The sequence below is a fragment of the Carlito syrichta genome, unplaced genomic scaffold (genome assembly GCF_000164805.1).
Source record: "Carlito syrichta isolate Samal-C Ts95f unplaced genomic scaffold, Tarsius_syrichta-2.0.1 Scaffold311316, whole genome shotgun sequence".
In the NCBI taxonomy this organism is placed as follows: domain Eukaryota; kingdom Metazoa; phylum Chordata; class Mammalia; order Primates; family Tarsiidae; genus Carlito; species Carlito syrichta.
In genome coordinates, this window is record NW_007255412.1 from 363,215 (window position 1) to 390,057 (window position 26,843).

Below are 26,843 nucleotides of genomic sequence, written 5' to 3' on the forward strand. Positions count from 1 at the left end.
GACTTCCCCAAGGTCTCTTCACACCCCTTTAAGTGATGGAGAAGGATTAAAACCCAAATCTCTGGACTCCTTGTCCAGGGCTCTCAGCACAAACTATTCTGCCTCTTTGATACACTCAGGACAACTCAACTCAAACTGCTCTTGTGTAGGGACTATAATTAGTTGTCTGGTCCCAGTTGCTTGCAGGGTAAACAACGTCTGATAAACCCACAATGCTGTAAGTATTTATTACACTGCAACCCAGCTGCCAACTGTCTAACCATTTTAATAAAAAGCTATTTTCTAAGGTTTATGTTTTATTGCGTGTATGACTCCCTTATTGGTTAGCATTTTGGAGTTGTGGAAAAGGTTATGAATTTAGAAACTGGCTGCATTCATATCATATTTAAAACTTAATGCTATTTTATTAAAGACATATGGGCCTCCAAAGTACACATATTAAATGTCATGTAAGAAAAGTAGCAGTTTAAATCATGGTCAAATTCATTTTTGACGTGACTCCTGAGGCTTCCCAAGATCTGAACTATTTCTTTGTAAATCTGGCAGTTTAACCACACTCATAAATCACTTTCAAAGCATATTATTTCTTAATTTTACTGCATTAGAGAGCGTTTGGCCTACACAGTGAACTGTTTGTAGCAGTTATGTGAACAAAGTTGCACATTTAGTTATATAATGTGCAAAGGAAGAGGGGAGGGAAAGCAAAGAAGGAATAGCTTTTTATTCTTTGGTCTGTTTACTCACCCTGTTCATTCTTACCTAAGCAAACGCAATTCATAGTGCTCAACTTAGGCTTCTGTCATCTAAAAGTGTAGAAGTTGTAAGTCAGTACTGAGGCTGAATACAAGGAAGAAAAAAATAATTTGTAATTTAATCTTTTCCAAAACATCCCATGACTAAAAATTAGAATGAGTCCAGACATTCAGACATTAGATTCTCCCTCCCTCCCTCTCTCTCTCTCTCTCTCTCTCTCTCTCTCATTTTTAACATTATACTGAACAGATTTTGTTTTTTAATGTGGTAATATAGTACTTCATTGTTTTCTATTATCCAGAGATCCAATATCTCAACCTTGGGTTTCAAAGCTCTTCTAACGATGAGATAATATTCTTTGGATATGCATAATAAGCCCCCAAATTTCACTCCCCAGTTTTCTCCATTTTACTCTGGGAGCAGAGGGGGCTGATTCCAACAACAAATCCCAGGATGTAAATATCGGCCTTGATTTCCAGATTCGTCAAGGGAGTTGGAGGAGGATTAAGAGAGTTGAGTCCGAGGTCACCCAAACAAACGAGCTTAAGGTCTTACTTTTGCACCAGGCATCCTTTCCTGCGTGGGTCCTGTGCAGAGACTTCTCTGCTCCACAGCTGTCCATCCAGGCTGCTGTAGCATCATCCTCCTATCTCAATCGGTGACTGTGAAGCCTGCCCACACCATACTGCCCACGCCATACTGCCTTCCCCCATGCCTCCCTCTGCCCTGCTGCATCCCTCCACTATTACCCAAGAACAAAAAGGTCTTGTGTGGTGGCTGGAGAGATTTCCCACATTCAGGGGCCCAGACCTCCCTAGGATAAATGTGAGGTCTTCTTTTCCCTCTCATTTGCCTTTCTTTTAGATGCTTCACTCTCATCAGGAAGTAGATGTTTGTAAGAGACTTAGAAATATTTCATTGAAGTATAAATCCCAGAAAACCCAGGTGAGTCACCAAAAATATAAGGGCAATGCCCCCTGCTGTGGACATGGCACTGTTTCTGGAAACAACATCTTTAGGAAATGATTATGGTTAAACGAGGCCCTAATCTGATGGGACTGTGGCTTCTAAGTAAAATAGATCTTTCTCTCTCTTCACTTTCTCTACCATGAGAGGAGGGCACAGTGAGAAGGTGGCCATCTACAAGCCGGGAAGAGAGCCCACACTGGAATCCAACCACGCTGGCACCCTAAGCTCAGGCCTTCAGCCTCCAACCCCGTGAAAAAAATGAATTTCTTTTGTTCAAGCCACCCAAGCTATGGTGTTTTGTTATGGCAGCCTGAGCTGACTAATATACACCCTTTACCTCAAGCCAAAATTACCTTCCCTATGTTCACCCCCACAAACTGATGATATAACAATACCACAAAGACAGAATCTTTGTACATGACCAAGAACACCACATGACCAAGAACACTGAAATTACATGACCAAGAACACTAGCTGCTATGCATCAGAGACAGTGTCTGCTCCTTTCACAGATTATCTCATTTAATCCCCACAACAAACATCCCCTCTTTTAATGATGGGGAAACGAACAACACAAGGTAGGAGTTCAGCCTTTAATCCAAGCCTAAACATAATCCTGAAACTTGGGGAAGGTCTGGCCCCCAAGTAAAACAGCAAAGTCCAAAACAGCTCATGAACAAATTAAGAATCACAGGTTTTTCATAGAATATAATAACCACAATAAATTCAGATTTTAAACCTCTTCCCCAAAAGGGCTGGGGTAACTACTTAAATCACGTCAGGAACAAAAGCAAAGGCTGGGCAGTAGGTAGGAATGAATAAAAATGAGCCCAGTAAAACACGTAACAGGTCCCTGAGCCAGATATCCTCTGTGACTAATTCAAAATGCTCCCCCACCCCACGAAAAAAAGAGATCACTCACTTCTAAATTTCACATATAAGCTTCATGAAGGAGAAGCCCCACTTAAAATTTCCCACTTCAAAAAAAAAAAAAAAAAAAGCACAGCTTTTGAGCCTAGACAGAGTATTCGTTCACTGTTGAAAAAAAAATAATGAGTTCTAATTCAGGTAATGTAGCTCAAAATTTACTGCCATATTTTAAAATGCACATGAAAAATAAAATTATCCTAAAATGTCCTTGGTGAAAAGGCTGAGCATAATTGCTATCACTGACAATGGCACTGAACTTAGCTAAATTAACATCAAAGGAAGCCCCAATTACAGAGCATCTGTGCATTATTGATGGTGCCCTGTCTGTTAATCTAAGACACTCTACTGTAAGAGCAGAAAAGCAAATAAAAGAGCTAATTGTACCACCAGCCTCCAGGGATCTCAAGGGCGGACCTATCCTATCATGCTTGTGAAATGCCACTTCTACTGGTCAGAGTGACAAAGAGGATACATTTGAAATCAGAATGTGCACATGGGCCCCGGAAGTAAGCTATGGTGATCACAGGCAGGCAAAACAACTGAAAGGCAGAAACACACTTCCTAGAGAGTTGTGACAAACTCCAAAGCTGGATTCAACAGCTTTCTGGGGATGTGGATGTTCCTGGAGGTTTTGGCCAGAAGAAACAGGCTCTGGAGAAACAGGTTCTCTCTGTTCTTCAAAGAACCATTTGGGGCAAGGGGCGCCTCTAGGGGTAGAAATGGTTTCTTTTTAAATAAGAACCTCTTTTGTAAGTCTACAGTGTAGGGGGGGAAAGTGCCATTACTTGAGTACTACTGTTTGCTCGTATTTGCATACCTGTTTGGCATGTACCCAAATGATACTCTGAAAAATATATGAGCCATATTCAGACAAATATCAAATTTTTATTTCAAGACTTTTAACTCAGTACAAGTTGGATATCCTAAGGTTATTTTACTACTTTATCCTATTCACAACTTTGCTTTTGACCCCCCAAAAAGAGCAAGTAAATGAAATATTCCTTTCATTATGAAGTGCGAATGAGTTTTCTTCTCTGTCTTCATTTTCATTTTTAATTTTTTATTTTGTTTTAAAGATGTGGGTACAATTTAGGGTTAGGTCCATAAGTGGACATTGTACACGTAGTGTTTGGGACTCCCACATGTCTTCTTCTTAATGTTCTTGTCTGCTATACCTGTAGCAGCCAGCAGTCTGGAAAGGACCAGACTCCAGAGTAGAAGATGCGGCCGATGCCATCCTCATTTTCTCCTTCTTCCTTAGCCATAGAATCACAAATATGCTAACATGTCATTGAAGGTGGCTTCAGAACAATATTCATGATTTTTCCCCAGTAGCCTGGCATCTGTGTGGATGACCTCTGATCCATCCTTCCTGCAGGTTTCTTTGGCTTCTAGGATGCCTAAATGCCTGAGGGTTCAGTCTCCACAATCTTGCATCTGATGTTTCCATAGGCCCAGAAGGGACTTTCCAAGCAAGGCAGGGCTCTATTAAGCTGCAGTTCAGGATAGACAGTAAGGCCTGGGTCCAACAGAAGGGAAGGGGCACTGATGCTATCATGATCCTCCCTTCACTCATATATCAGTCACTGGCCTTTTGTCTCTACTCCTAGACAAGTTGTCCCTGTATTTCCAACTCACATCCCCTCATCACTAGCCTAGAATCACCAGACTTGAAGCAAAGAATTGGTGGGGGAGGGGTGGAGGGTGGAGAAAAGCACATGAAGACAAGGTTCAAGTTCATCAGTGCGACTGCAACTGGAGGGTAGCAACCTGCCACGTCCTGAAGCTGCACATAGATCCTGGGGCAATGTTAATGTTGAATGTGGGTAACTTTAAATCAGCACCCCAACTTTATTCTCCAAGATCTCAATATCTTAAGAAAGCACCTTTATTTTCCTCTCCTCCTCCTTCTTCTCTTTCCTTTCAAGCTCTATTTAAAAATATAAAAAGAATCTAAATTACAAAAACAAAATGCCAAAAACCTTTTTCCAAAGTGGATCAAGAAAATGTCAAGCTGGTAATGTGCAGATTACAGGCATAATCGGCTATTAAGTCTCCATCTCAATCACTGCAGCGATCACGCAAATGAGGACTTTTCATGGCCTAGTTAAGAAGCCTTACATTTACTCCTTAAAACTAGGACAACTAATACCATAGGGGATGGGGGCTTTTGGGGAAAAACATGTCAAAAGGACATTTTGGAATGCCACGGACTCATTGCCAGAGCAGTCACTATGGGGTCTCTGCTTTCTCTTTGCCCCAACGTCAGGGCTACTCATGACCACTCAGATCCTTCCCTGCAGTCCCAGAGAAAGGCTTTCGGATCCAGTTTTTGACTGCTGTGGTCACCTGAGGACCCACACTGGCTTGGGTTCTGGGAACACTGGCTCCCTTGGACCAGCAGCTCCTATTGCAAAGATATCCAAATCACCAAGGCACTTAATGCACAATAGGGCTCTCTCTTCCATGCACCCCAGGAGCCCAAAACAGGCCTGTCCAGACTTTCCCCCAGCTTCAAACCCCACCAAGGTTCTCTCTCACCCTCAGAGGAAATTGCAAATGTGGTCTAACCTAGAGAGTCCTCCACAGCCTTGGCTCCTGCAACTCCCTGCCTAACCCATGTATTTCACCAAAATAAGGTGGAGGGAGTCTCCACAAGGTCGAAATTGGAAACTGATGAGTTGCCTTTGGCTGCCTTCTATCTCTTGGTCTTCTTCCTCTTGGTCCCTGCCTTCTTGGTCTTTTTGCTCTTGGCCCTGCCTTCCATCATACATCAATGAACCGTGTGACTTGAAAAAGAAGGTATAGAGTGGAAAGAGCACAAACTCTGAGGTTGACTTCATTCCCTAAAGTAATTTAAGGTTTACAGGGGAAAGAGTATGAGTTTTTGGGGCCTAAAACGACCTAAGGAAGACCCTCATTCCATCTTGCTCTGTAATTGTAGGCAATGTATATAATTCCTCTGACCATCAGTTTCCTCATTTGTTGATTCAAGGTTTAGAAAATTAGAGATAAAATTGTTAAGTAACCAGTACAATATCTAGTAGACAGTGGACACTTAATACACTTAAGGTATTCTTTTAAATCACATATCAGGAAAGTTCTATGCCTCTAATAATGCACTACTGTGCAGCCAGTCGACCCTTAGGCCAGCCCTGCTATCCCTATTAGTTAAGCATCCAGAAAGCCTACAGCAGTTGGTAATGTGGCACCGATAACTGCCATCAACCTCACTCATCTCCACACTGTGTCCTAATTAAGAGCACTGGATCAAATGACCAGGGAATTAGCAAAGGGTAGGGTGCATGGGTGGGATAACCTGCCTATGTTTTCAACAGGTTTCTGCAGCAACACTACTGCTTAAAATCTTAGTGGCTTATTATAAGCATTTCTGTCTTGTACAGAGGTCTGTGGTTGTCTGAGGTGGCTCAGCTGCAGGCTTTAGGTCAGGTTCAGGTCTGGTCAATGCGTCGCTCATGTTGTTTTCATAGCAAATGGCAGACGTGTGAGAGCGGTGAGTGGAAACACATGGTGCCTCACGAGGCCTTGGCCCAGAATTGGCATGCTGTCACTTCCACTCAAATTCCATTGGCCAAGGTGTCACATGGCCAAGGCCAGGGTCAATGGGATGGAGAAGTGTACTCCTCCCATAGAGGGGGAGCCACGGTGAGGACAGAGAGGAAGGAATAGTTTTAGACAAATAATGCAACCTACCACGCTTCTCCCAACTGTTGGGTTCCAGAGGCAGTACAAAGGATCCTGGGGATATCTGCCTCATTCCAGATGCTTAAAAAGTGCCACTGACTTCCATGATCTTCTTGGCATGTGCCTGTCCAAACCTCTTTGAACAAAAGTGAGTATTTGGGAGGCCCAAAAGAGGAAGAGTTTGGAGCTGGGCTGTCAGAGTGCTGGGCAAACCAATAGCTCCATCAGGGGCACAACATCTCCCCGAGCACTGGGCTTTTGGACAGTGGACTCTGCTACACACTCAGCACTTAGCAAGGTCTGGGAATTCCTGGGAGTGGCTCTGAGAGTTGCCACCACCCTCCTTCTCTTTATCATGGATTTCAGTTCTTCATCCATAGGGCTTCACCAGCATGGTACAAACGTTCTTTGATTCTGGAGGGTCATTACCCAAATGCAAGGCTACAGGAGCTGCCTCGAAAGAACAATACTCTAAAAGCATTTACTCGAGACACAGGATGCCATGGTGTTAAACTGGAGATATAAAATCCTCAAACAACTCCTCCTCAAATGAATGTGGCACACTGTGAAGTCAAGAATAAGGTTGAAAAACAAACAAACTACAAATGTTTGGCTCCCGGAATTGTTTCTAAACACACCGCCTAAGCATTTTAAAAAAATTAATTAAAAATTTTTCCTCTCTTCAAAATATACTACAAAACAACTGAAAATAGAATCTGAATGTGTCTCTAGACAAGGAACATCTGTGTGAAAACAGAAGAGAACCATAAAAACACTAACATATTCAGGTAGTTAGAAATATCCAGAAAAATCAACCAACATTTTTAGGTTTTTAAAAAATGTTTGGCACTTTAGAAAACTTTTAACATATATCGGCTAATTGTCTATTTAACTGCATGTACTTGTGGCTTACAATATTTATTTACTGGTGTTTCCTAGCTTTATATAAAATACATATTCTCAAAATACTGAGTATAGACAAATGACGTTAATTATAATAAACCTAGAAGTAGTTTCTGATAGTCTTTTACGTGTTTGTGATTGGGCTAGACAGGGTAACAAAAGATATCAAAGACATATGCAATGAGGTTTAGAATAAGATAGCACTTATTAAAGTGCTAGGCTAGGCATAAAATACAAGTAAACTGTAGAAGCCCCTAGGTAAGGTGACTTTATGGTATAGACAAAAAAATATAATAGCAGCTAAGACAGGGAAAATCTCATTTTAACTACATCAAGAATGTCAGGTGGCCCAACACATTTTTTGAGAAAAACTACTTCTTATATACTAAAAGTCCTAATATGAACAGGATAGTTCTCAAAGAAGGACTCCAGGAATACCCCAAGTGAAGTGGGACAGACTTGCAACTCAGATCATACCCTTGCCTCCCCGAGAAATGCTACCTACTAGAGAAGCCAAGGTACAGAATTTGTGGCAGCTGTAGGTTTTCCCATCATAAATAATCCCAGGGAAATTCCTTCAAAAAAATAAATGACATCCAGAATCTGTCTTTTCTGCTAGTGTACGGCTCAAATTATCACAATATTTACAGACAGTGGTTTCTTACCTGCTTTTCCAGATGAGCTTGTTGAGGTAATTAGAAAATCTGCAACCTTTCAGGATGGAGCTCCCCATATGCTCTACTGTTCATGGATATCCCTTTGGGGTGTATTGATTGAGCTTCTGCTATGGACCAGGCACTGGAGATCCGAAAGTGAACAAAACAGGCAAAGTCCCTGCCCTCAGGGAGCTGGCACCCCAGGGAATGAGCAGCTTCCTCATCCCCAATGAAGAGCTGGCTTCCCAGTGACTCCATTCCCCATCTTTATTCTGGGCTGCCTTTCTCCTGGAAACCCGAAAACGTAGACACAGATGGAAAAACTAAAGGGACTCATGGGAGTGAGGACCTAACTCCAAGTATCAAGAGCAGGACGGTGTAGTGTACTCATAGGAGCAGATGATTCTCAGACCCAAATAAGTTCCAACTTTCAGTTTAAGGAAGAGAATAAGAGATATTTCCAGAAGTGTGCATGTTCTCCAAAGTTTATTTCTTTAACATGTTATATCTGCCTCCCTCCCATTCTCCCCCTCCTCTCATAATAGCCCCCTGCCTCCAAAATACCCAAAGATACACACACACACACACACACACACACACACACACACACAAATGTACAGGCCGTGCCAAACTACACAAATACACAAACCATACCTGACAGAAAAATCGGGCAAGTTCACATAAAGAAATGAATGACATGTCTTCAGGGACATGGACATCAACACTTGTGGACACATCTATTACTGTATCTTACCTATAGGAGAATGGGCACAAATATAAGCAAAGCCACACTTTTTCAAATATTTTCTAATGTTAGCTGCAGTTCTCAGTCCAGCTACCCATATAGCTGCCCTCCCCATGGCTTCTATAAGGTTCTGAAGATTAAACAGTAGCCCCAATTTTGTACACATGCCTGTAAACAAGAGGGCTCAGCTTTAAATAATTATGTCAAAGAAATGACAACCATGCTCTTTGCCAGAACAGGGATGAATAATTACAAAGCCAGGACATAATTAAGCAATTCTGACTGTTGGATTTTTTTGAGCTGTCTCTCTGATGTGTAGGGGCTGGTATGCCCCCTCCACACCTCCTCCTGGACAGGCTTTGTGCATGTACCCTTTAATCTTTGTTTCCCAGTGTGGTGAGGGGGGCTCAGTCTGGTCACTATAGAACCCTTTCTTTGGGGGCCTGAACCTTCTCTATATCCAGCTTGGGGCTATATCGACAATGGCATGATTAAACGGCCAATATTTGACAAAGATATATATTTTCTTTAAGATTCTGGGAAATGAGCAAAGCCTAGCTGTGGCAGGCCCATTAACTAATAACACACACACACACACACACACACACACACACACACACACACACCAGTCTGGAAGAGTCTATTGTGACATTAGCTATCACTTCCTAATAAGTGACATCTTTCTGTAAAACAATCAGAGCTCAGACAGAAGGCAGCTTTGAAACAACAAAAGCCAAAAGGCAGCAATGAAGGAGAAATGTGTCATCATGGTAGAAAGCAGGAGAGAACTCGCACTCCAGCACTGGCCCCTGCCAGGTACCAAATCAGACCTCTGTGACATAGTGCGTTTATTAACTCCTGGATGGTTCTGCATTTGCGTTAGCTGAGAACACCCAGACTGCCCGTTCCTTACCTCCAAGGCAAGGGCTGTGATTGGAGAAGCATTTTCCATTCTCCCAAATACTTTATGTCAGGAATAAAATGAAAACAGCTCCCCAAATCATAGCCCCCTTGATCATCCATCAGAGTGTTCTGCTGAATAAGCACAACAGGCCACCACTGCCTCAAAAAGGACAGAAGCCAACTTGAGATTCTGATTCCATCATGAAAAATAGTTCTTCACTGAGTGTGCTCAGCACAGTGTTGGCAATACACGGGAAGGAAATTGCTCTCCACTTAGAAGCCGACTCTGGCTTCTAAGTCACATACCTCCCAGAACATACATATATATATATATACACAGAGTTGGAAAGTGTATATACACACCTGCATGGGAACAAACATATTTCTGTACACACTGTGAACAGGTGAGAACCAGCCTTTTCAATGCCAGTTTATTAATTCAGCAAGGAGCTCATTTGGCTTCTCTCTATCTGCAAGAAAAGTACCAGTGCACATCTCAGAAAACAATAGACAAAAGGGAACTGCCTGCCATTCAAGAGAGGCATACAGCTTACAAGGCAACCAAGAACACTAAGAAAACTTCCCAAGCACTTGAAGGATCATGGCACAAATAGAACACTTAACTGGAAGTGCAGATGCCTAGGGGTTCTAGCCCCAATTCTGTGGGGACTCAGGAAACTGCACCCTCTTCCCATTCCCTAACCCCTAAAATGAGAGTACAGCCTAGGTGATTCCTGAATCACCTAGGGTTTGGAAGTTATGTGACTATAAAAAGACAACCAAGGTTCTCGTACTTTGTCAGTTTCTCTCTCTCCTCAAATAATTAACAGGCATTTCTAAGCTTAATATAGTTAGTAAGGATGTCAGAGTCAATCACACAAACATAAGCTAATTCTATAATTGATTAGAAACTAATTTTGAACTCTGACGAGCACTTTTGCTTCTGTTGCTAATGACTCAGACAAACAGCTTATACTGGATTTTAATAAGCCACTCCCAGACATTTTCAGAGGCAAGGGAGGATTTCAATACCCTCCACCTCTGTTTGACAGAACAGCCCTGCTTTTACCTATTTTCTTCATTTAGATCTTCCTGTGAAGTTTTGTTTGAACAAGGAGATTCACAGGATAAATGTTTAGCTCACTGCTCCAGGGGTAAGAAAGCAGAATGAGAAGAACATGGGCGAGGTGGTCAGACATGCAGGTAAAACTCCAGCTCTGGTCAGGCACAGTAGCTCATGCCAGTAATTCCAGCACTTTGGAAGGCAAAGATGGGAGGACTGCTTGAGCCCTGAAGTTCAACACCTGCCTGGGTAATATAGTGAGACCCTGTCTCTAAAAAAACAAATTAGCTTGCATGGTGGCATGTGCCGATAGTCCTTGCTACCGGGGAGGCTGAGGTGGGAGGATCACTTGAGCCAAAGAGTTTGGGGCTGCAGTGAGTTATGATCTTACCATGGTACTCTAGCCTAAGAGACAGTGTGAGACCCTGTCTAAAATAAAAATAAAAACAAAAAAAACCTCCAGCTCCGTTACTAGCCAGGTGACCCTGGGCAGCCCAATTAACTTTTCTGGAACTGAGTTACCTCATCTGTAAAGTTAGCCAATGACTTCTTCCTTCTAACTTATAGGGTTATATGAGGATTCAAAGCTCTATATACAAAGAACCTTAGAAGAATGGTAGGCACGTACTGAATGTTCCATCCAAATATGGTAGACATTACATTTATTATACCTTTGGATGGTCAATGACAATGTAGATCTTCCCATGTCAAAAACAATGAGAGCAGACTAAGTACCGATCTACTCTATAAACACACACACACACACATACACACACACACACACACACACACACACACACACACATAAACGTAGGATGGGCAGGTATTTATCATAACCTAAGATATTATAAAGACTTCACGTGTACTTTTGTTGGGTTTCATGATATTGACTTTGGAATTTTTCATCAAAAAAGGAGAGGGGAGGCCAAAAAATAAATGATTTCATTTGGAAAAAATTACAAAAGCTGGAATAACTAAAGGTAGTCGTGTAATACGTCAAACTCATGCCTTGATAAGGAGAACGGTTAACACTTTAAGCGTTATGAAATGAATCACTCAATTCACTTCCCACATGCTGAAACAGGTAACAATCCATTTATCTGCCAGTATTATACCACCTGTATCGTATATTTTCACAACCGCTAGCAATTTTATTCAGCATAACGGGAAATAAGTTGCACCTCGTGGATTCAGGGAAACAAAGTGAGTGGCCTGAGGTCTGCTGCCAGCTGAGCAGCTTAATGGAAGAGATTTCATTGTTCTGTTTTGTTTTTTGTTTGTTTTTTCTTCCCTCCCCCCCTTAATCACTTCCAATGCAAATACAGAGTACTATTAGTCAATAGTTGAGAATAAACTAGACCTCTAGGGTTTCTGTGCCAGCATTTTCAACATACAAACTGCAATCTCATGGGAGGTGACTTCATAGTTCCACAGAGCCCCAAGGCAGTGATGGTACTCCAAAGGGGTTACTGGGGGTCATTGGGTCCATTCCCCAGCATCTGGCTTCACTGAAGGACCCCAACTCCTCCCAAAAGGAGTCATCAATGTCCTTTAAAAAAAAAAAAACTCCTTTTTTTCTGAATCCAAGACCCCAAACCAAATCTCCCCTGTGTCATCAAAGCTGCCATTAGGATGACACCAAATTCACTTACACAACCTCCTTGCAGACTCAGCTGGTTAAGGAAAGGTCAGTAAACACCATTCTGACAAGCTCTGGAGAGATACATGTGGGGAGCACATGCCAGCCTGGGGACATATTGTCAGCCTTCCATACTAACTATATCTCAGAGAGTTGCTGAGTCCTTGGAATGGAAGAAAATCACTTTCCCCTAGCTCCCCTTTGATAGCAAGAAGGAAGAGCCCCCTCTGAAGCACTAGAAGAATCCCACCCACCCCAGAATCCTAACCATTCCCAATGCTTTCTTCTTTCTCAGTTCCAAACCTGCAGAGGTCCCACTTTGAGAACATCTTCAAGAAGGAGGCCTGAAATCCCTTGAAGAATTTCACCACTGGGCCATGCACAGTGCTGCTCTATTGGTAAAACAGTCACCTGGGTGAGACTAACTTACAAATAAGGTCCCCTTACCTTAGCATGGGTTACAGGAAAACAATGTATACCCAATCCTAGTTCATGTTTGATCAACAGCGTATCCAGGGTATATGCCTGGTGTGAGATCCCACCTGCATTTTAAACAAACAGTAAGGCATCTTCCATGCCCTGGAGCATAACCAGTGCCATGTGATGTAAATCCCTTGTGAAGTCCAGCAAGTAGGCCGCTCACCTTGGGCTTCACCACCTTCATAAAGGCTCCTCTGACTAACGCCTCCTCTCGTTCTCGTCTGGTGACTTTCTGGGCATCCAGAAACTTCAGGTTGGGAAGCTTATGCAGAACAAAACATCTAGAAGAGAAGAGTCAGAGACAACTCAGGAGGGTTGAGGTAACAGCCTCAAAAATCCAGAGAATTTGTCTGAGTCTCAAGAATCCAAACCGCTAGGTCTTCAGGAGTTTAAATTTTGGCTGCTGCTTCTCCTCTCTTCTTTCACAAAGAATGAACAATCATTCTCTGGGAAAGTCAGAATGATTATATTTCAAAAAGATGCAAAACTAAACTTTAGAAACACACACTAATGGCTGCACTTGGTTGAAAGGCAGACACACACACACATACCTGAATAATCCAGTAGGACCCTTTCAGTGCTACCCAGAAGTTCTGAGTAAAACTAACCTATGACTTGATTGTACCCTTTATGCCACTGTCATTCCTATAGGTCATCTGTATTCTTCTCATCTCTGAGATAACAACAGATCTTCAATTTGAAGATGAAACAGGTCTTGACTTGCCATTCAGGACAATAAAACTAGACTGGAGTTTCCTGGATGACTTTGGAATAGAAATAAGGAACATGCAAAGCTGAGAAATGCTTCCTTGAAGATCAAGCAGGGGTCTTGAGAACTTTGTCTCACCATCACTGGATTATTTCCACACTAGCACTATGAAGATTATCCTTATCAAGGAGAAACAGAAGGAGTTGACTTCTGGGGAATAGTAATAGCCCAATAAATGCTTTGTGCTCTCTTTTCCCCCAGAAAGACTCTTTGGCAACCAATATGGACTCCAAAGACAAGCCATGTAATGAACTATACTCAAATGTATTTGGAGTTGACAAGAATATCCATTTGGCCAGGGTAGAGTTATGTAAATACATAATAATATATAAAAGGCATAGACATGTGTCTAAGCTTCTCTCTCTTCAGTGACAGTCACCAACCCAGATGCTTTCCATCAAACTCCATCAATCACTTGATTAGACCCTATCCTGCCAAGGAAGAAGATGTGAGTAGTCAGTGTCAAGTGTAATACACCCACCTTCCTCAGTATACACTTATCTCTTAAGCTCCAACCCCATGAGGTTTTTTCCACACTTCTAGCCCACATTGTTTTTCCTCTTCTCAGCACTCCTAGAAAACACTGCCAGTACCAGAAAGTCTAAAATTTTGTTCTTCTCTTATTATTTTCTTGGTGTTCAATAGACATCCTCACCTAAACTATAAGCTTCTTGAAGACCAGGGCAAACTTATTTGCTCATTTTTATCACACCTTAGAAACTGGCATTTGAATGAAGTCAATAACATACCAGTTCATTTCAGTTGCACAGATATTTCTTGACTAGCTACTAAATGCCAGGCCCTAGAGATACAGAAGTGACTATATGGTTCTTAATCTTAAAGAGGTTCTCAATGCAATGGAAAATATACACTCAGAGGAATCAGAAATCAGCATATCTAAGTGCCAAGAGTGAAGTTATGCATAAGGTAGTGATGAGAGCACAGAGAAGAGGGCCAAAATTCCTCACAGAATGAAAGAAAACTTGAGGGGCCATCAAGGAACCAAACTCTAAAGCACCTTGAAGTCTTTCTCAGTGCAGATGTTACTTGGAGTATACAGTGTGCCTTCCTTTCACCAGAGCCTTGGGCTCCCAAGGCCACCTCCCACATTCATGAGGTAGTCTCATATCACCAAGTGGCCTTCATATGCTTCTCTGGGTAAAATACTTGGCTGATCACTAAAAAACCAGAGATAATAGTTTAGAGACCTCCAGGAATAATCTTCATGTAATTTACTGTTAAAGTCAAAATACTCCAACATTCTTCTTTTGAGGTAGACTTTCTTTCTTCAGAAATGTCTACCTCAATTCCTGAGGTCCTGAAAATTTGACTTTCTAACTACCTCCTCCTTCCTCCCTGGCCTCAATCTATTCCCTCTTTCTGACCCCGAGTTCCTCCCTTTCCCCCACAAATGCCCCCTAATTTTATCCCAAATCAAAAAAGTTCCACAAAGGGCCCAAATGTCTTTTCTATCTTCCAGTAGAACTCCCACCGGCCTCAGTCAATGTCAGAGAAAACTTCCATCTTCTGCTTGTAGCAGGAAAAGCCTTGATGACAACAGACTCTTTCAAATAAAGACATGTACAGACAGAAACAATATGTCAGGAGTGACGCGCAAGGGAGTAAAGACACCCACTAAGTGTAGGGTGGGAAAAGATGAATATTCAGGTGAAGAAAACAGCAGTATTAGAAAATCAGCCAATGTTTAACGATGGAGTGAAAGATGCCTTCACGGGGCTGGCAGGAACCACGATGACAACAGACCGCACATTGTCATTTTGCCGCATTTTGGATCACAGCCCTGAAATCAAAGGAGAAAGAGAGAGAGGTGCTGGCTTTTAAGCTAGTTAAGAATTTTAGATGACAAAGAGCTGCTGTTTTCAGATCACTCTTCTTCTACAATTTAAGAGACAGCCCATGACACAGGCTGCCAGTCATCCATGAAACCAGGGATGACTTGACATCCATCCTGAGGGCCAGCCTGTTTCCAGGTGGAGTTGCTGCTAGAAAGGTTTGAGGGGACACTAGGAAGACTTGCCCCAAATAGTTCCACCTGAGACTCAACTCAGGGTCCAAAGCATCTCCCATAGAGATGTCTTCTTTCATGTACTTACTCATATATTCACTCATTCAACAGGTAATTATGAAACAGCCACTGCCTGTCAGGAACTGTGCTGGGAGCTGAGGTAAGGTGGTGAACAGAATGGAAGGCTTGTGCTCTCAAAGAGCTTATATTCTGTCTAGCAGAGCGGCAGGCATCTGTATCCCTGGAGGCTTGTTAAAATACAGATGGCTGGGCCCTATCCCCAGAGTTTCTGATTCAGTAGCTCTGGAGTGGGGCCTAAAATGTGCATTTTCTAATATGTTCCCAGATGATACTGATGCTGCTGGCCTTGCTGAGAACCAATGTCCTAGTGAAAATAACACCATGAGGAGTAATAACTTTGGAATTATGAGGGTGGCAAGGCAGTGATGAGTCTCCTTCCCAGTTCTGCTAATGGTGTGCCCTGGCCCAATGCCTGTGGTACACAGACCCCAGACAGTGGCCACATCTACCAGATCTTCCTGCCCCTTGGTGGCTTGGAACTGGCTCCAAACATTATTGCCAAGTGATAAGTCAGTGGGCTTCCTGCCTGCCTGTCCCACTGTGGTCTTGGGAGATCTATTTCTCTTTGTTCTAGGTCATGTCAGAGTATCAAAAGCCGCAGCTTCAATCCTGAGTATAATACAAGTTTGCCATAAAAATACAAGAGAGGATTCCCGAAGCCACAGAATGAAGGCTTTTACAATATCAATTCAACCCTTGTAAATTTAATCCAGGGTTATTTGTTGCACCAAAATCTCTTTACCGTGATGTATTACTTAGTTACTGGGGTTATCACAGCCGTATCCTAAAGTTGCATAGTACATAAAACATTTCAGTTAACAATGCAGGAAGGTTAACTCCCCCAGATAACCTGCAATCACAAGGGCTAGTCCAGATGACATCCCTCTGTCAGCTTCCACGAGCTATTGATGGTTCAATCAGTTTGTTTTGAAGGTAAAGTACAACAAAAGGGCACTAAACTTATTCAGACTGTCAACAGGGGCATCGGGAATGGGGCTTGCAGGTAAGTAATTCTGGGTGTTTTAAGGCTATTATCAAACAGCAATGGTTGAAGGAAGAGACAGCTACTAATAACACAGAAGGCAGCCATCATAAACCACTTTATGGCAGAAACCCCCATCTATAAATCCTGCGACACCCGGAGACAGCCTCAGATTTATAAAACTGCTTGTTAAGCCAGGGCACTGCTTAATGAAAAGAGATCCGTCTAAGTTCTAAGTCTCACGTCCCTAGCTCCAGAGGGCAACTCCAATTTTTCTGACCTTCTCAAGGTGGCTGGGGGAAAGCCCCCAGGGCTGGGGGTGGTGGTGGGGGAGGTGGGACTCAGGTCTTGGCTGCAATATGTAGGGTGAGGTGCTGGGCGGGAGATCAGGGATCCCAGGAAGGTGCTTAAAGATCCATTTGTCTCTGTCTGGAAACATTTCCTACATGTGAGGACCGGCACACAGAGTTTTTCAGACTTTCTCTCTTCATACAGAATGTTCTATTTCTTAAAGGATTCCTCTAAGGATAGAGCTAAAACTAGTAGTTGGAGCAAAAGAACAGGGAGAAACATTTTTTGTTTTTCTCCCTCCAAAATCAATTTTCTCTGCTTCAGTCCTGACGCTCTGGTATTTTTCATCTAGACCTCAAAGAGAGAGGAGGATGCTCTTTCCTCCTGCCCACAAGTTACCCCCAGGGAACTGGCTGCTCCCCAGTAACACTGTACAACCACAGAAAAGTCCAGATGGGTCTCCATGGCCTTCTAGTGGGGTTGACTGCCACGTTTCTTTCTCTGACATTCTGTTCAAAAAATACCAAGTTTCCAGTTCTTGAGAGAACTGGGCATGGGGGTTACTGGAGTTTGTTTTTTGTTTTTTGTTTTTTTACTTCCTTCTATTTATGGCATTCTATGTTTCCTCACATTATTTCTTGTTGCCTTCTTGCTCCCATGCATGGGGATAGGCAGGGAGACATGGTGCAGGCTATTGATGCCCTATCAGGGCACGAAAAGGTGGCAGTGGGTGTCCTATGAAGAGTGCTCAATCTTTCACAAAGCTTAACAGAAGAGGGTGAGGTCGCCAATGAAACATCATGAATCTTTGCTGTTGACTAGATTACATCAACTCCATTTAGAAACACTGGTTACCTCATGCTGATCAAAAGCACTGCTCAACTGCTGAGTGTATCTGATTAATAATAATTTTATAAGTTAGCAATACCTTAAATGCAGCTTATTTGAGAGACCAAAGCTTTTAAAGTATGGAGGAGAAAATTAAAAGGAGGGGAGGTCTTCATAATGAAAAGTTTGAGAACTAACAGGGTGTAGGAAAGAGCCAGACTGAGTGTATCTTTTCTGTGTGATCTTGGTTCAGTCTGTCTCCTTTCTGAGCCTCAGTTTCCCTATCTGTGCAATGAAGGGCATGGGACAAATGATGTTTAAGTCTCCTTCAAACTTTACCTTGTTTGAATTTGATGTGCCTCAAAGTTGATTTACAATAAATACATCTACATTGTCCTTTCTCATTATTGCAGTTTCCTTACATAACCACCACTCCATACCTCCAGGTAAAAACAGACTATGAGAAAAAGTTAATAAAGACCAAAGAATAATGAACAAACACTGTGAGTGGAATAACTCCAGATGCTCAGAGAGATGACAATGATCTCACTCTAATGAGCTGAGGTGAGCTCACCTACAGCATTAATGAATGCCTGACTACTGGCAAAGGCCAGCTGATTTTCCTCACAGTTCACCAGCAGCATGTTTGAAGTCTCCCTGCAAACAATACACCCACAGGACAGACCCAGGCCCTCTACAGAGGGTAACCGGCAATTACTCTGTGGGCTTCTGTCACTTTGATCTTTGGGTCGTGACCTTTGCTTTCTTGTGATCTTCAAAGCCCAGATTGTAGATTAGCTGGAGAATGCTCGCTGGGTTATGTAAGCCACAAGTTTTACAGCTCCTATTCGGCTGGGAATTGGTGGCAGCCCAGGGAGGCCAGACAGTGGAGGGTCCCTCCCTCCTTCCCCATGGCTGAGTGCTACAGACGCTGGGCAGGCCCCAGGGCTACTTCATGCGAGGGAACAAAGAAAGGGTGTCACGTTTTAAATAATTAAACATGGCAAGGAACACAGAAGGGGCTACCAGGGAGGAAGGAGGAAGGCAAAGCCAACCAGAAACTGGAGTGGCGAGAGAGAATGAACAACAAAGGACTAGTGACTGAAGAAGAGCAGAGAGACCATGAGACCAACTTCCTTATGTGTCCAGACTTGTCTACTGTGGGCCATTGTTCTTTCTGCAGTAAGATGGAGGAAAAAGATTGCCAAAGGAACATAAGAAATATAACATTCTGAGCACCCAAGTTTCTCACACTAATTCATTACTCTGGCCAGTGTGGAAGTCTGCAAGGGGCCCAGCATGGTTTCTTAGCATGATGGTGGTCTCTCAGGCCAAGCCTTGCCTTGCCGCTCTCTTCCTGCCCAAATCCTGGAGGCTTCTGGTTATCACATTCGCCTCCATTCAACATTCATCCCAAAATAGCAGCACAGTGTATATACACACACAGCAAAGTTCAGACAGGTTTAAGCTCCTAAATAACATGGCAGTGGATATTTCTCAGCCATAAACTATGATGAATGGGAAAGAGAAACCCCAGGCATAGTTTCCCTCCTGCCCCAGCAGGGCCAGGGTGCTACTCAACAACTTGGTAGTATGTTCATGCTCACATACAAATTTAATGAGCCCGTTTTACTGTGGGGATGTGTGCCAAGAAAATCCAACTGGGTGCACAGGGGGTAAGTGAGGAAGCAAAAGGGATAGATGTGGGGGGAGGGTAGGAGAGAGTCTCAGAAACTCAAGCTCTGTGACGCCATTTCCAATAACTATATAAATCGAGTCACTTCCCATTTCTGGTCCAGTGGTTGGCCACAGCATGACCTAAAACTGGGCTGACCTCCTTGAAATCAACAACTCCCGTGGAAATGAAACAACAGACACACTTGTTTTGATGTATGGCTGGGTGACATATTATAAATATTACATCACATAACCACAGAGGATGCCAATCAATAAGAAATTTTTTTAGACAGCACTAAATGAACCATGGGTTCTTGCTTCTGAATACACTCCTTTAAGGCTCCTAGTATTGCTTAAATGATTAATAGAAGACATATTGTCAGAAAGTGTACTTAAAGTGAAAAACAGTAAACTGTAGAAATATCATTCATTTTTTAAGCAATTTTCTAGTGAAAATGTCACATAAATTTACATAGAGGCTTTACTATTAGGCTCCGGGTAACAGCTAGAAGGAAGGCAGACCTCATGCTTTGTGGATGAAGGGCCAGGAAAATATTTTACCAAAAAAGAAAAAAAAAAAAGTCAGCTACATTGCTTTGTATAAACACAAATGTCACAGGAACTCCAGATTCAAAAGTCGTATTGTGAAACCCCTAAAATTTCTCAAAGGCAAATGGAGCACAAACTCCAGGAAGAACAAAGCAGAGCTGCTTACAGACCATAGAATGGAACTGTATCATACGCATATTCATCTCTTCCAAATACAAGTGTGAATGCTTATCAAACCAACAATAAAAAATAAAATTAAATGAATAAAAAATTTGAATGTGCTGGAGAATCAGCCTACCATTCCACTCAGCATCGGATGCTGTGGAGTGAATGTGTAACTAGATGGGAGCACATTTACTGTTGTTCCCCTTGCTGTTCTTAGTTCCTATTTCTCTCAGAATGCAAGCATCTTGCCATCATTGTGAGTGGCTTATAAACTTTCTAAGGTAATATTGACTACGTATGATTTTGGCATTGTGTGGCCTCTAGAATCCAGTCCTTCATGGCAACTTTGCCATATGTGCATTAACAACTAGTCTTCCCAGCCCCATTCCTCAACTCCTTCCAGGGGAATAGACCTGGAGTGGGGAGAGCAGGCTTGGAGGGTGGCTAGGCTGGCCTATGAAATGGATTACTCTTGTAGAATGAAGTCCTCCCTAAAGAATCATGACCCACAACCTGCACTTGGATTAAGTCAGAATGATAATGTCTTGCTTGTTAACTGTATTTGTTGACATCCAAACAGATCTGACTCCAAATGGGCACTGGGCATCTGAAGTGCCCAGAGGTTTCTGTATCTCCCCGTAAGTACTCGGCTTCTGAGAGGGAAAGTTAGCTTCAAGCCACCTCCAGCAAACAGGTAATCAAGCCCCCTTTTCAAGTTAGAGAACAAATGAGAATTCCCCAGAGTTTAGTTTCCTAAAAATGTTTTTTGGAGCCGGGCTCAGTGGCTCAGCCTATAATCCCACACCATTGGGAGGCTGAGGTGAGTGGATTGCCTGAACCCGCGGGTTCGAGACCTGCCTGGGCAGCGAGACCTCATCTCTACAATAAATCAAAAAATCAGCCGGGCATGGTAGCGCATGCCTGTAATTCCGGCTACTCGGAAGGCTGAGGCGGAAGGATCCCTGAAGCCCAGCAGACGAGGCTGCGGTGGCCGAGAGCGGCCACTGCACTCCAGTCTGGGCGACAGAGTGAGACTCCAACTCAAAAAAAAAAAATGTTTTTGGGGGGCTGGCCATGGTGGCTCACATTTATAATCCCAGCACTTTGGGATGTCGAGGTGAGAGGATTGCCTGAACCCATGGGTTCTAGACTAGCCTGAGCAACTTGGTGAGAACTCATCTCTATAATAATAAAAAAATTAGCCAGGTGTAGTGGTGCGTGCCTGTAGTTCCAATTCTTGAAAGGCTGAGGCAGAAGGATCACCTGAGACCAGCAGGTCAAGGCTGCGGTGGCCGTGAGCATGCCACTGCATTCTAGCCTGGGCAACAGAGTGAGATTCCAACTCAAAAAAAAAATATTAGGAGAATTTTCTCAGACTTCGTTGACCCTTTCCAGACACATCATAAAATAGCTTGGCTGCAAGAAGATAAAATACGCCTTAAATGACTCCTTCACACCTGAAATCAGGCTGTTAAATGCTTCAAAGTTGATAAGAGTGTTAAAGAAGCAAATCAAGTGATTAAGTGATGAAACAACTTAAAGTGACGATTTAGTAGTTTGTAAGTATTCACCTGCTGAATTTTAAGCTTATTTCTTTTAGCAGAACTCATATTCAAATCTATAGCATTACATCCTAAATGAAAATCTTCATAATGAATAAGGATTCAACAATTTTTTAAAAAGTAGGATTAGAGTTGTCTTCTAAGATGGTTTAATAACAGTCTAAGACCCCTATAAAATTAAGCAAGAAACCTAGAAATCGAAGTCAAAGGTATAAAATTATCCCCAATAAAGAAGTACAACCAAAATCCTACTGTAGCCTAACGTGTGTGTGTGTTAATCTACAAAATTCAGTAGCCTTCAGTATTTCTAACAGCTTTGTCTTTATACAAAATGAATACCCCCCACTACTTTCCTTCATCAGTTACCACAGATTCTCATATGAGTCCCAACAGAACATGTTTCTCCCAAGCCATAATTTTTCCCCAACCCTTCCAAATCTGTTTTCCAGGTATTCTACCCACCTAGTATTTCCTTCTTCCTTCCTTCCCCTGTCTTCTCTTCCTTTCCTCTTTCCTTTCTCTCCCTTCCACCCACATTGATTCAGGTGGAGTGTTAATGAGAGCTTATATAATAATAGAGGGGCTACACATATGAAAAGGTCATTAAAACAGTTATAAAACAACAATCAAGAATGAGAGAACAAAGAATTTTAAATGAAGAAGGAGAATAAAACATGAGTTTAGTAAAACGGGTAAGATCAAGAAGATTCCTAAGAGAGGTGAGTTTGGATTAGAGGTTTCAAAGTTGATGGTTGAGAGGCAGAGAGAAGGAAAAGAAAAGAAAAAAAAAAAAAGCATTTCTACTTGGAGCCCATCAAAGCACATGGCTGGTAGACACTGAAGTATAGCTTATGGTGAAGAGATCCAGGACTTGTGGGACTTCCTCTTGGGACTGTATATGAGCTCCCTAAACTTTGGTGTGAAGTTGTTTCTCTCCAAAAAGTGACTCTGAGGCCGACTATAGAAAGATCTTACAACATAGAGCAGGGGTGAGCAAACTACATACAGTCCCATGGGGCAAATCTGGCTGGCTACTAGCTTTATAAATAAAGTTTATTGAAACATAGTCATGTCTATTCATTTACAAATTATTTACAGCTAATTCTGCATTACAACTGAGTTCAGTAACTGCAACAGAGTTCATATGACTTTCAAAGCCTAAAACACTTATTATTTGGCCCTTTATTTCAAAAAAGCTTGTCAACCCCTGACCTAAACCACTGAACAACTTTTCATTTTTTATGGTTTCTGTGACCTCAACAAAGGAAGACAATGATTCTAGGTTACCAAAAGGTGAAAGCCTACTGATAGCCACCAAACATCTATAATGCACCCCTCGTATAATATCATCCACCCAAGCTGCTATTTTTTCCTTCTTCCATCATGATCCAACCCGTGGACACTCACCTGTATCTCTTGTAGTCTTCCTCATCCTTTTCCAAGCTGACCAGCTCATTGGGACAGGCCACATTGCCCAGCAGACTGAGGTACTCCAAAGCTGGTGTCACTTCTGCCAAGTGATCCAGCAGACACTCCAAATCAGTGATGTGACAAAGGTTAAGGATCCTGATCCAGGAAGACAAAAGGCTTAGCCAGGAGCATAGGCCATAACTGACAGGCACAGCCTAACAGCTGATGATCCCAGTCTGCTCCTGTGAGACGACAGGGGGTAAAGAGTTGAAATCAAACATCTTCAGCTACGGGTGTATGGTTTTGCTAGTTTTTCACTCCTATGTTTGGGAATACAGCCCAACTCTTCCCTGGGCAGGTAAGGCTGAGCCCAGATTACTTGAGGGAGAATGAATGAACTTGATTATTTCATTATACTTTTCTTTATTCTACAATTCTGTATTTAAAAAATGATAAGAGGGTAGATTCTACATAGTAAAATTTTACCATCTTCAAGTAAATAAAACTTAATTTTTTCCTAATAATGAAGACAAGAAATTATTTCCAACGATCACATTAAAAATATATTCTTTCAGCTGGGCTTGGTGGCTCAGCCTGTAATCCCACACCTTTGGGAGGCTGAGGTGAGTGGATTGCCTGAGCCCACGGGTTCTAGACCCCCCTGGGCAGCGAGACCTCATCTCTACAATAAATCAAAAAATCAGCCGGGCGTGGTAGTGCATGTCTGTAATTCCGGCTACTCGGAAGGCTGAGGCGGAAGGATCGCCGGAGCCCAGCAGGCAAGGTTGCGGTGTCCAGGAGCGGCCACTGCATTCCAGTCTGGGCGACAGAATGAGACTCCACTAAAAAAAAAAAAAAAAAAAAAAAATATATATATATATATATATTCTTTCTCTCTTAGTGTGGAAATGTATCATTGAAATATATGGGAGTGGCATGGATGCAAACAGGACTGACCCCTCTTCTGATCTGGTGGCATAAAGCAATGGGTTGGGGGAAAGGGACAACAAGGCTAGAAGGAAAAGACAACAGAAGTTAAGTTAGGATAAATTTAGTTAAACCAGGCAGGTCAAAATACATTTTCTGAGACTCTATTGTGAATCTAATACTCTATGAAGGAGATAATGAAAGAGAAAAGACAGAGGAGGGACACAGCAGTGAGGTTATTCTAGGAGCTGTCCCCCAGTGGGATCCACTGTCCATCGGCAATCAAATAAGGCAAGAACCAGAAATTCATGAAATGACAGATATTAGAAAGAATTTAATGACAACTTATATCAACTCCTGGCTCAAGCCATATAGAGATGAGTTGAGTCTAGGCAAGGTGATAATTAGATAGGCCCTGATTTCCAGAGGCATATGGGAGAAGAGCTGGACAATTCAGCGTACCAAATGGGCCCCTTGGCAGGGAATGGCAGCAGAATACACAGGGCTGAAACGAGTAAGGGCACGCCGTAGACAAGAGTCCTAGATACTCAGAGTATAGTTTCCAGGAGTGGGGCCCACTTGCACCAAAGAAAAGGGCTGTTGCTGCTCTGGCAGGATGTTATCCAACCTTGGGATGATATACAGATTTCTCAAATTTAATTGCAATTTGCCAGAGAAGAATGAACTCCAAATTCAACCAACATCTGAATCCAGTCTCTAACATATTTGCCAAGGGTCACCACAACAGAGCACATTCCATTTCTGACAACCACAATCGTTTCTCTTTCCCTTGGGATTGAATCTTCTTCTAACTTCTATCCAATGACCCAATTTAACGGCTTGGGGTCACAAAGAATAAAACATTCTTCTCTTCCACATGATGAGCCTGCAGATATTTGAAGCTCATGTGCCTTTCTTAAATCTTTTATTTCTCAAACTAAGTTTCTTCAAGCATTCTTTGTCTGCATGATCTGTTGCCACCATCTACAAGACTAAATACTGTACTCTGGGTAGAAGCAGGAGGGAGACAAGAAGCAGAGCACAAGCAAAAAAGAGGGAAAACTAGCAAAAGAGTGGCGTGAGCATACTCATCCACTGCTGGCTTCAATTTGCCAATATCCTCCCCATTTCCTAAACAAAGACAGAAAACATGAATATGGAAGTTTCTTATCATTCACAGATAACATCCCAGGATGACCACAAGGAACACTAATATGAAGAGGATGGGAATGAGAGTTCATGTAGCAGGCCAGAGAGATAATCCCACCAGGGGGATAAGGTTGGAAGTATGGGGGGTGGTTGGCCAGGAATCCGACATTAACCTATTTCATCACCGAAGATAAAACACACTACTTCTTCAAGTTCAATCATCATATTCAAGAAAATGCTTTAAATATAATCAATGACAGTAACCAACTCTAGGGAAAATGCGACTTTTCCAGTAGGTTCTATCTGCAGATGCTTCATATCAAAAAAAGAAAAAAAGAAAAATAAAAAAGAGTCCTGTCAGTACTGCCCTTAGATATGGGCAGAGGCACTTCCAGGGGCCCTGTGCTTTGAACTGCCTTCCTCAAAACTTTCTAAGTGTCCATCCAGTACCCAGGACTACCCAGGCCATCAGTATCAGTCAGGTGAAGTACACCAGGCTTGGAATTGAACCTGCATAGACCTCAGACCCAGGCCTGGTTTGTTCCCTTCAGGGTTCACTCTAATCCTCTACCCCACCCATGGGACCTATCAGATGCTCCAAGGAGCACTAGGACTTCTGCCTATCCCAGGTTGTCCTGCAGTCTTGAGGCTAGGCCCTCCTTCCAGGGGGGGCTACCAGACACACTGATCACTCCTTCTGGCCAGCAGAGTATTTCTTTGTGTGTGTATGGGACTGCAAGAGAATGGGGTGCCAATGGTGCTGAAATACTGATTTGGAATATTTCCAATTATTTATGTAGACAAGGGCCCCAGATGATGTAGGGAAAGTCCTCTCTACTATGCATGGAAAAGCTGGAACTAAACCTATTTTTCTCTTAGGAAAAATTCCTTGAACCTTGGCTCCTTTTCATCTACTACATGAAGGTGGGAATATGCAGAAAGAGAACTCAAAACCGGCAAGATCTTTATGTTGAAGAAACATTGGGCAACCTCGATGGACTGAGTTTCCAGTCATTTCTCAACACTTAGTGATGACTGAAGGAAGTCTAGCACGCCATCACCCAGGGAAGCAAGCCCAGTTTAATTGGAGTAAATCTTCACATGTAGATTTACCATGAAGCTAATAATGCTGAGGTGTGAGGGGCTCCTTGTTTGCACAGCCTCCTTCTAAGACCCTGGGAAAGGCTCTAGTAATAGGAACATGGCCATGTATTTTTGTAAAATTTGCAAAAGTAGGTCATTTAAACCATAATCAGTTAAGATCGCTCTCTCTCATCACTGTCTTCTTCCATCATATTTCCCTTTGAGTTGGGTGACAATGGGAGTAGCTATGGGAATCCTGAGGACCTAGCTAAGGGGAACTTATGTTCATTTACTCATGATTCACTTGGTTCTATCTGTATGGTGTGCAATCATTTCTGTGTCTGCTTAAATTATTTTAATAGTACCAGTAAGAATGGCTTGTAGTAATATGCCCACTATCTACTATGATGACACAAATATACAGAGACCAATACAAACTGATGATAAAATGATTAATGAACTCATCAATTCAAAGAGTATTTAAGATACAGTTACTGAGTGTATGCACATGTACACACACATACATGCACACACAACTAACTCGAAATGTCCTAAAGTCTTATATAGCTCATATGTCAAAGAAATGTGTAAGAGTTTC

General features: G+C 42.5%; 1 protein-coding gene across 1 annotated transcript in view; it reads right to left on the reverse strand.

The window, feature by feature from the left end:
- The window catches only part of LRMDA (leucine rich melanocyte differentiation associated), a 548,466-nt gene that overhangs the window by 267,397 nt on the left and 254,226 nt on the right, over window positions 1-26,843 (reverse strand). Inside the window, exons 3-4 of the mRNA XM_008068599.2 lie at window positions 23,084-23,223; window positions 12,910-13,027 (exon numbers count right to left, since the gene is read on the reverse strand). Coding sequence (XP_008066790.2) covers window positions 12,910-13,027; window positions 23,084-23,223 — 258 coding nt within the window. The remainder of the gene's footprint in view (window positions 1-12,909; window positions 13,028-23,083; window positions 23,224-26,843) is intronic.